The 10,998-nt window shown below is 39.9% G+C and overlaps 1 protein-coding gene across 1 annotated transcript; it reads left to right on the top strand.

Annotated features, from left to right (window-relative positions):
- Positions 1-1,582: 1,582 nt before the first annotated feature.
- On the top strand, positions 1,583-6,103 carry LOC131494337 (cytochrome b-c1 complex subunit 7). The gene is made up of 4 exons (XM_058698641.1): positions 1,583-1,700; positions 4,174-4,245; positions 5,055-5,221; positions 5,894-6,103. Exons 1-4 carry the CDS (start codon positions 1,682-1,684, stop codon positions 5,969-5,971), a joined length of 336 nt encoding a protein of 111 aa, XP_058554624.1. The 5' UTR covers positions 1,583-1,681; the 3' UTR covers positions 5,972-6,103.
- The last annotated feature ends 4,895 nt before the right edge of the window (positions 6,104-10,998 follow it).

The following is a 10,998-nucleotide window of genomic DNA, read 5'->3' as shown; positions in this document are numbered from 1 at the left end:
GCAAACATCCAGGATCTCTAGGCTCAATACCTTTAGGAGCTGGATTTTGCAACAGTCTTGGATATCTGACCTCTTGACAAGGTCTTCCTTCTCTTACTGCCTTCACCCTATAACCAGCAAGCTGAAACTTCGGGGTAATGAGGAAGGAAAAAGAGTTTAGTAGAGCACTTGTAAAGTAATGTGCCAGTGTAAAATGTGTTGCATTTCTTCACATCTTTCAGACTTCACTTTGGCGAGTGTAGTCCGGGAGCAGCCCTCGTCAGTTTTTAGTGCTGCATAAGGACTGAGTAGTGTTGAGAATCTGGTGGCACAAAAGAAAAAAGGGGAAGGCAGTAAAATTTTAGGACTGGAATGTGACCAAGACCATTAAATCTAACCTTTTGAATTTACAATGAGATGGCGTTCTATATGGTTCCAGTTCTCAGCTTAAGCCTGAAGAAAACAAAAGTAGATATTTGTGGGTACTTGCTATGGATTGAATTGTCTCCCCAGAATTCATATGTTGAAACCCTAACTCCCAAGGTGATGGCATTTGGAGATAGAGCTTTTGGAAGATAATTAAGTTTAGATGAAGTAATATGGGTGGGGCCTTCATAATGGGATTTAGTGCCCTTATAATGCACAAAAGAGCTTGCTTTCTCTCTGCCATGTGAGGACACAGTGAGACTGCAGTCCTGCACGACCCACAGGAAGACCATTCAACTGAAACTGTGCTGCCACCTTGATCTTGGGCTTCTAGCCTTCATAACTGTGAGAAATACTTTTGTTTTTTAAGCTATCCAGTCTCTGGTGTTTTGTTAGAGCAGTTCGAGCTGACCATGACAGTAATGCTGCTAGAGGTTCACTAGTAACTGAATAAGTCAGCCACACTAATTCTAATTGCTTTCTGTCCCAAGATTTTAATGCCTTAGACTTAACATGTTGGGGCTGAGATCTTACGAGTATATTTCTATCTTAAAATTGTACACAAACTCTGCTAGATCTCTTAGTTTTAGCATCAATTTTTTTGTTGTTGTTCTTATCTAACCTTCCCTTCCACTAAAATGGCTTGGTGTAGATCTTAAACTGGAGAAACGGAAGTCCAGAGAAGGTTAGGGTGCCTGGATTAGTAGTGTAGTTAAGTACATGGTCCTAGAGTTAAAGGAGTCCCAAAGTTTTACCTAGATACTCTGATACCAGAAGATGATCTGGATTCTTTCTAGCTCTGTGGTCTTGGACAATTTATCCAACTTTTCTGAACCTCAGTTTCCTCTCTACAATGGGGAAAATGACAGTACCTGCCTTAGATTTACAACTAAATGAAAGAAAATGAGAATGTGCAGGTAAAAGGCTTAGCGCATTACTATGTACAAAGGGCTCAATTAATACTCCGTAAATTCTCACAGCTTGTCCATTATAGAATCCAGGCTAAAGCCCCAGTGTCCTTATTCCTTGCCTAATGTTCTTCCCACCTGGTCACATGAAATGTTTAATGGAACAGGGTGCGCAAAACGCCCGGCTTACTACAGCGGCCTGATCCAAGGGGAAGAGCGCCGCTAGCAGGCACTCGAAGTCGGCACCAAAACTGGGCCTGCGCGGGCGTCCTTCCTCGCCTGGTGACGCTACAGGAGGCGCCTGCGCATTGGGCCCAGTGCGTCCTTCAGGACTTACCCAGCAGGCAACGCTCCAGTATCGGGTCAAAATGGCGAGCCGGCCTGCGGGTAAGTTATTGGCGACCACCCTGCCAGGCATCGCCACACTCAACCTTTTATTCTTGCAGCAATTTGCTCCGCTTCCTCTGCTCTAAGGGGCCAGGTGGGCGGCGATGAGAAGGTGGCGGCTCCGCTCTAGCCTAAAGGACGCCTTTTCCCTCATCCCCTTGCTGTCCCCGGGCTCACCTGGAGGGTCGGGAGGTGGATCTGCTCCTGGTGAAGGTGCCCGCGGTGGCTCCACAGCCCTGCCATGCCAGCTGCCCGTGCTCGGCAGTCCTTCCGCTCGACCTTAAAAAAGTTCAAGGGCACAAGGAGATAATTAGTGCAGGATTTTCAACCAGAATGAACCGAGTGCTTGCCGTGAGTCAAGCCCTATCATGTGTGATAAATTCTCCTGCCAGTGAGACGTGAGAGATTAGTACTAGTTTCCCTTTTCTGCAGATCAGGTAACCAAGGCAGAGTGGCCGGAGGAAATAGGTCTGCAAACTCGGTTCCCAACCTCACGCTTCTCAAACGGAAATTAGGGGCAGCTGAGCTAAGTAAGGTTACAGCCAAACTTCAGATTAACCTTGGTTTATTTGGGACGGCAGCTCGATCTGTAGGTTTGGATAAATTTGTATTTACTGTAGGCACTGGCGCAAACATACCTAATGGAATAGAATACAGAAATTACCGGAGTATTTAAAACAGATCGTGAGGACCAAGTAGGATTTTCCCTCCCCAGCACCATTTTTTGCCAGTCTCTGCCCTCTGGAGGTATACATTGGAGTAGCTTTTAAAAACTATTGATCCCTTTCTCCTCGCCCCCAGCAATGGTGAAGCTGTTAGGAAACATCAGGTTGCCCAAAAAATCCATTAATTTAAATGACACTGAACTTTTTGGTGGCGGGGAGACATTTAAGAACTCATTGTTTCATAGTTTGACAAACGTAGAAAGCATTCCACTCTATCCTGTGTTTGAGAACTAGATAGACCTACAGGTGTGTTGTAAATAAACGGAGCTAATATGAGTAAAGCAGATAGGATAGTGCCTAGCATGCAAGTGTTCAATGGATATTAATCATTACCACCATCAATGGTAAATATGTTTACAGATAATTGGTCCTCTACAAGTATGTTTGTAGATTGTTGACTCTTTGGCACTTGTTTTTCTAGAAGCAATTTTATACATGGTGCTTAATTTTCAAGGAGACTTAACCAAAGTTGTGTAATCTGTGATATACTAAGGAGTAAGGATAAGGAGGGATTGAAATAAAAGGGAAGTTTGCTTTCGTCCCTTAGTGAGGGGCTAGCCGCAGACAAAACTTTAAAAGAAAATTTAGGGGCGCCTGGGTGGCACAGTCGGCTAAGCGTCCGACTTCAGCTCAGGTCACGATCTCGCGGTCCGTGAGTTCGAGCCCCGCGTCAGGCTCTGGGCTGATGGCTCAGAGCCTGGAGCCTGCTTCCGATTCTGTGTCTCCTTCTCTCTCTGCCCCTCCCCCCTTCATGCTCTGTCTCTCTCTGTCTCAAAAAAAAAAATAAACGTCAAAAAAAAAAATTAAAAAAAAAGAAAATTTAAACATGCTCTTCCTCCCCTTCTTACCACCTCTCTCCTACGAATACGTCAGGCACTATCATGTTGCCCTTAGCCCCTACTGGGTTATCCCATCAGGCTCAGTCCTGCTAGGCTTTAACACTATTTCTTCTCATCCATTTCCTTGTTGGAAAATTAGCTACTTGGGAGGAGGAAAGTGGGCTGCTTCTACCATAATCTATATTAAATGACTGGCTAATGGTATCAAAATCCTCCCAGAAATATATATATATATATATATGTATATACATATATATATATATATATATATACATATATATACATATATATATATATACATATATATATATGTATATATATATATATATTCGGGAGATATAGATATAGATATATAGATATACAGAGAGAGAGGGTAGCCAAGTGAAGTAAAGGTAATGTCGAATAAAGATTTTGGAGGAAGAGGGTCATTGAGACCTGCCAGCCTATCCTGAAGTCTTACTTCTTCTCATATAACTCCAACTCCTTTGAAAAGTTTACACTTCCTTCCTGTAATTTCTGAAACTACAAAAGGTGGAGGAGTTCCAAGTACCATTCCCACATCCTACCCCTTCAGTTCTGATGTAACAGGTACATAAAAGGATGGGACACTTGACATGGAGAGGCTAGAGTGGTAATAAGTACCTCTATATAGATCTTTTGTACATCAGATACTTGAGTTTACCCTTTTTCCCATGACTTGCTGCCCACCTTTTTTTTAACCTGTGATCACTTTTGCTCATAGATACAATAAGCAGTTTTTATCTATATAGGATATGCGATTTTAAAAGGAAATTGCTCCCAATGTTTGCATTCTCTAACAAGGTAATAAAAGTACTGGTTGCTTGCCTGTCTACATGTTCATATAGTATAATAAGTGAATCATAGCAACTAACAGTGTGACAATATCAGTTGCAGCATCAAGTCGGTGGCTGGAGGGTATTCGAAAATGGTATTACAATGCTGCAGGGTTCAATAAACTGGGTGAGTATCTGAGTTTTCTTCTTCGGTTTTCTTGTTTTGCTTTATCTGAGAGTAGTGCTTTTGCAAGAGTTAAGATTCCCAAAAACAGTTTAACTGTACCTGTGTACATTAGAGAATTTTAAAATTAGGCCACATTTTATTGTTAAGTCATTTCCTTTTTATTATTTTGAGAAGAGAGTAATAGAATCATCTCAGATGTTTGAGATGGAAATAAATTATGTTCTTGAAATATGGTAACAGTACATTTTCCTTATACACTCCCTCTCCCAACTCCTCCACTTAGCATTTGAAAATTTAAGTTATAGGAACTTCGAAAGTAAGCAATTTTTCAAATGTTAAAATTGTCTGGCATTTTTACAATCATCTGATACCTGAACTTTTTAAAAATTGTATAATTTGCCATGAACTTCATCTTTTTATTAATTGAAGCTTGATGGAAGTGTCATTAAATGTTACTGGTTCTTTAGTACACTGTCATCTTAAGATTCTTTAATACCTTGATCTCAGATGTAAAGTATAAGAAAATAGACATGTGGTTTATTGATGTGAGTTTAAAAATAAAGTAGATATTTTAAATATTTTTAAAACTGTTTCAGAGAAAATGAGTTTTGTGGCAGTGTATTTTAAAAGGCTCTTATTTTGTTTCTATAGTACTGTTTAAGAAGTAACCCATTATTATGTATGAAATACATACATATTTCACCTGAGTCTTAAGTTATAAATCATAAACATATTTACCCGTGTTTTTTTTTTTAATGTCTGATTTTTGAGATGTGTGTTCAATCTGACTCTCTTGTTTTTTATCATAGGACTAATGCGAGATGATACAATATATGAGAATGATGATGTGAAAGAGGCCATAAGAAGGCTTCCTGAGAACCTTTACAATGACAGGATGTTTCGCATTAAGAGAGCACTGGACCTGACCATGAGGCACCAGATCTTGCCTAAAGAGCAGTGGACAAAATATGAGGAGGTAGCACAGCTTTTACATATCTGACAATGGTGGCCTCCAAGGATTGACCATTAGAAACAGAGAAACACATTCATTTGTACAGTTAGGGTTCTTATGGTTATGTCAAAGAAATATCCTCATGGCAGTCCAGTGAGGTTAGTAGGGCAAATGTTAGCTCCATTTTAGAGGTAAACACTTTGAGACTTAGAGGTGACGTGACTGTTCCAAAATCACTAAGCAAGTCTCTAATGTAGAGATCCAGAGCTGGAATCCAGATCGTGTCTCTTCCAGCCCATTGTTCTCCCTCGACACTCTGCTTTCTGCTCAGATGAAAAAATTGGTGATATGCATGTGATCAGCCCATGGAGTGGCCCTCTAGCTCCCAGGAAGGACTCCGAAGTAAACCCTCCTCTTGAACTGCATTGAAACTAGGCAAAGGCTTGTACTCTCATCTCTTCTTCTCTGGCAGACTTTCCTCTCATAACCTATCAAAGCAACTTATTACAGTATCTTTGTGGGCTTTTACATGTTAGAAAAGCAGACAGTTTTTAGCCTGCTTCAATATATATATTTTTTAAGTTAGAAATAAAAATTAATTTTGATGGATTTCTTTTGTCGAAGACCTGTTGAGTGTTAGGGATATATCAGTGTGTGATATTGGCATATAATATTTTTCTTTTATTCATTCTTTAGGATAAATTCTACCTTGAACCATATCTGAAAGAAGTTATTCGGGAAAGAAAAGAAAGAGAAGAATGGGCAAAGAAATAATCATGGAGTTGAAATCTGTGATTGCAGCTGCCCTCAGATATTTTTAAGAGATTGGGTAAACCCAAAATATACAATTTGGAACTATTTGAGCTGCAAATGTATTAACTTTAAATAAATGTCTATTGTAATTATTGTTGGGATGTTTGAATTCTAAACCCTATTCTGAGCAACTACTGAATTTACTTCCCTGTTACAATTCTAAGATACTTTTTAGTTAGCATTTTACTCCTTCCTGGAGCTTAAAAAAGCTACTTTAATCAGTTTTCCTCACTGAGTGGATAACTTCTTAATGTACTGAAGGATATAACATTCTTCCAAGTAGAATAGTCACCTTTATATTGCCTTTGTAGATTAGCAGTATACTTAGAAGACCCCTCAGGGCCCAACTCACAGCGATGGTATAGAGCAATGTGCCTAGATCCTCCTTTGATCATGGATTTGGTCATGGCAAAGCAGTTTTCCTTTAACATACTTAATATTTTGTAAGATTTATGATTTGATTTTGCAATCCATTTGAGTTCTGTTATTGGTACAGTATCACAGATCACAGAGAAATGGTTGAGGATGTTGATAGATGCTAGTATTGGGGCGTGGTTTAGTGAAGGACTATATGAGATGAGTAAAGATTTTTGTGTCAAGGTGCTTCCCTATCAGGCCCAATGAGGCAACTAAGACAAATTCTCACAACCAAGGACCATTGTTTTCAGTGATTCAGTTTCGTTCCTCTCACACCTTTGCAAATTAATTTGAATCTCATACATTGCTGATGGGTGTTCTATGGATATAACCCATTTGGATAACATTTTGGCAATATGTATCAAGAACCGCAAACTCTTTCTAAATAATTCCAGTAGTGGCCACCATTATATTGAGTGATTGTGATTATTTTACATTAGACACTGTGCACTTTGTGATCATTAATCTTACCGCAATGCAGTGAGATAGGATTATTACTCCTTTACAAATTGAGAAAGGCTTACAGAGATCAAGCAACTTGTCCAAGGTCATGCATCCACAGAAATAGTGTAGGACTCCAAAACCGTGATGGAATGATACTTTACGAAAAGGATGTTTTTGCAGCACTGCTTATCAGAGTGAAAAACTGAGCAATGAAAGTTTTCAATAATAGGATATGACTAAGCTGTGCTAAGTGGAAAAAGTATATTAAGAGAGTTTTAAAATTTAGAAACTTCCAGGGGCGCCTGGGTGGCGCAGTCGGTTAAGCGTCCGACTTCAGCCAGGTCACGATCTCGCGGTCCGTGAGTTCGAGCCCCGCGTCAGGCTCTGGGCCGATGGCTCGGAGCCTGGAGCCTGTTTCCGATTCTGTGTCTCCCTCTTTCTCTGCCCCTCCCCCGTTCATGCTCTGTCTCTCTCTGTCCCAAAAATAAATAAAAAACGTTGAAAAAAAAATTTAAAAAAAAAATAAAATAAAATAAAATAAAATAAAATAAAATTTAGAAACTTCTGGGTACCTGGGTGGCTCAGTCGGTTAAGGGTCTGACGTCAGCTCAGGTCATGATCTCACAGTTCCTGGGTTCAAGCCCCGTGTCGGGCTCTATGCTGACAGCCTAGAGCCTGCTCAGATTCTGTGTCTCCCTGTCTGTGCCCCTCCCACACTCGTGTTCTCTCTCTCCAAAATAAACATTAAAAAAAAAAAAGTAAAAACTTGGAAACTTCTTATGATATTAAATGAAGAAAGATGTAACCAGGTGAAACAAAATCCCTGACCCTTGGTTAAGGAAAGACTGGGGGAAACACTGAGATGGCAACAGTGGTTATCTTTTACTGAATAAAGGTAGTATTTATATTTTTCCTTTTCTCTAATAGTCAATTTTTTATAACTGAACAGTCACTTTTACAGTAGAAAAGGAAATCGCAGATATTTGTGTTCTTGGCACAAAAGCTGTAGGTCATAGGATCTCTTGACTTGCTTGAGCCCCCTGCCCCAGGGGCTCTTATGGGTGAAATGGTAGCTAACAATAAGACTGAACAATTTTTCTAAAACATGTTCAGGCTGTATAGGGAAGACTGGACTGGAACAGCAGGCAGGTTGTGCCCTTGTATTCCTTTGTCACCGGTGAATTCCTAGTACAAGCGAGGATTGAAAACCACCCAGGCAAGATCAAGATTCCCTGGGGGCTTTTAAAGATCAGGCCACACTTGGAGGAGGTTTCAACATAGTCCTGGTTCACAGAAAAAGACTAAGAAAACAGACTGTCCTGAACCCCTGTTTTTAAAACCATTTGGATTTTCCTTGACTAGGACTCTCCAGAGGCTCCTTTAAGTTAAAGATCACTTTTGCAGGAGTCTATATATAATTATTCAACTAGGCAGCCAATGTGTACCTTTGCAAGGAGAACAGAGCTGAAGCACCTCAAACTGGACCCCTACAATGGTATGTGGGGAGAAGGATGGAGTGGAGGGAAGCTGAGGTACTAAGCTTAGGAACTATGTTTGTAAATGCTGTTGATATTTAAAGCAAGCCTAAAGGCTCCCCTGAAAGATGGGGGCAAACAATTGACCAAGGTTAAGGTGTTAACAAACAGCTGGGTCATCCACCTGCTCAAGGTAGAAAATGAGGCATGACAGTAGGGTGATCTGTGACTTTGTGAGAGGTCTTTCTATAGCCAAACTGTAAGGCTTTTCTATGTCAATTACCTGATTCTTCTAAATAGAAAAGGTATGCAAAAGTTCTTAGAAAACCATGAACGCTATATCAAAGTTTTTACTGTTAATTATAATTATTAGTATTGTTCTGCTTGTTATGAGGAATAAGACAGAAGTAGAAGGAGTATTTGGCCATTGAAAGAATAGTTGAAGGGGTGAGAATTCTGTTAATTGGTCAATGAAATCCTTTCATTTGAAGAGAGGGCCTTTTTGTTACCAAAAGCTGTAGTGTTTGAAAAATCAGCATGGGCGTATCTGAAATACAGAGGCTTATCATCCTATAGACAGAATAGAGTGATTCAGAGATGATTGTGGGTTAGACTGCCCAGAGGTGAGTCCATGACTCATTGTGTAACTTCAGGAATATGATTTAACCTCCCTGTGCCTCAGTTTCCTCAACTCTACAATGAGGCTAATGATGGAACCTACTTTACAAGGATATTGTGAAAATTACCTGACTTGCTTACATGTCAAGCACTTAGACTAGTTCCTGGCACATGGCTAGCACTAGGAGGCTTAGCTTCTGTGCTCCTTTAGGTGAAGAGAAAGAATAAATATTCTGGGGAGATGCACTCAGCCATCAAGTCTGGTTAGCTGACTTGAGGTCCAGGTCCTGGGCACGTCTCCTAAATCTCCCCTGTGGCACTCTCATTTCTGGTCCATCTGCCTCCTTTGGCTGTCTGACCTTGAATGAAGGTACCCATTAGCCGAGATGCGGACAGATGGAATTGGTCCTGTATGACAGCTTCACTGGGATGCAGCCCAGCTAAAACTTTGCTGTCTCCTTGTTTTGCCTTTTGAGTTGAGTTTGTTTTTTTTTAAACTTTCAAAATTTCACATCCTGCTAGTTTATGTTGTACAGCGTAAAATGTTTGGTATCTTTTATCGTTCAAAGTTTGAGGTTGATTTAAGTTTTGAATGTATAATTTCCTAGACCTTGAAGAAAGATTCCTTACTCTGAAGTGGTTTACTTTATCTTTCTGTTCTTTGCAATTCCATCCAACACCTGGCTTATGTTCACTGTTGTAGTACATCAGTCAACCTTCATGTTGCTGAGGTGTAGGAAGCAGAGTAAGGAATGGTGGGGCCTCAGGTCCCCAAATACTGACTCTGATTAGAATCCCAAACTGCACAGCAATGTTTGGTAACGTTCCCAAATGGCGTTCTCATGGCCTGAACATCTATGTGATGCTCTATGAATGGTACCAACATGTTTTTTTTTTCTTGTTGTATTTTTTTTTATGTTTATTTATTTATTTTGGGAGAGAGAAGGGGGCACACGCACAGGGAAGAGGAGAGGCAGAGAGAGAAGGAGAGAGAATCCCAAGCAGGCTCTGCACTGTCAGGGCAGAACCTGAGATGGGGCTCCATCTCAAGAGCCATGAGATCATGACCTAGGCCGAAATCAAGAGTCCCACACTTAACCAACTGAGCCACCCAGGCGTTCCAGAACCAACATGTTAGTGAAGGAATGTTCACAGGAAGCACCATTGCTATTTTAAAACTCTAGAATCTTAATAAAGTCCCAAGTGTAGATTTTAATAATGATTTCTTATTTACTTTAGGGGCTCCCTTTTAACGCATTAATTCTGCACTAATTCTGACTTTCTAAAAGATTCATTAATAAAAATAAAAACTGGAATTTTTAAGTTAGGTGAACATAAAAACTGTACTAAGCAAAGCCGTGACAACCTGATGGATGAAGGGAATTGAGTTTACACTGAACGAGTGACATGAATTTTAGGAACTACCGGTATCAGAGATGAACACAGTTGAAGGGTGAATGAAACACAGAACTCCAGAAAATACAGGGAAAGGGTCCCTTGTTGGAATAGGTACTAAATTCTGCCACTAGGTGGCGATACACTACAACTTTACAACTTCAAGGTCCACCACACCAGTGCAATTGAAGATTTATCCATTCTGTGCCCCAACTCCCTCCCCTTCATTTTTCAGGATGACAACACCTTAGAGGTTTATGACCATCAGGAGAATTTACAACTAAGCTATATACTGATGTAATGAAATCTAATATATGCTGTGCAATGAATTATGAGATGTTATTTAGTTTCAGGATTTTATTACTTCAATCAGTTATGACCATATTTCCTTTTATATGATTGCTCACTCTTTAAACATACCAGATGACTGTATAAGGAACACCTAATAAAGTCTATAGATGTTAAAATATGAATGTTTTAATTTATTTGCCATAATTTGTTTAAATTCTGGTTATACTGTTCATATTAAAAGTCATAACATGTTAGAATCTGAGATCTCAGATTGGATGGTGCCTCCAAATTATATTTTGCTAAGAAATGTCATTGTATGTATTAGCAATTGAGCAGGGAAGAAGAATG

Source organism: Neofelis nebulosa, chromosome 14, assembly GCF_028018385.1.
Source record: "Neofelis nebulosa isolate mNeoNeb1 chromosome 14, mNeoNeb1.pri, whole genome shotgun sequence".
Lineage (NCBI taxonomy): Eukaryota > Metazoa > Chordata > Mammalia > Carnivora > Felidae > Neofelis > Neofelis nebulosa.
The sequence above is the reverse complement of the archived record's forward strand: the minus strand, read 5'-3'. Positions and strand labels throughout refer to the sequence as shown.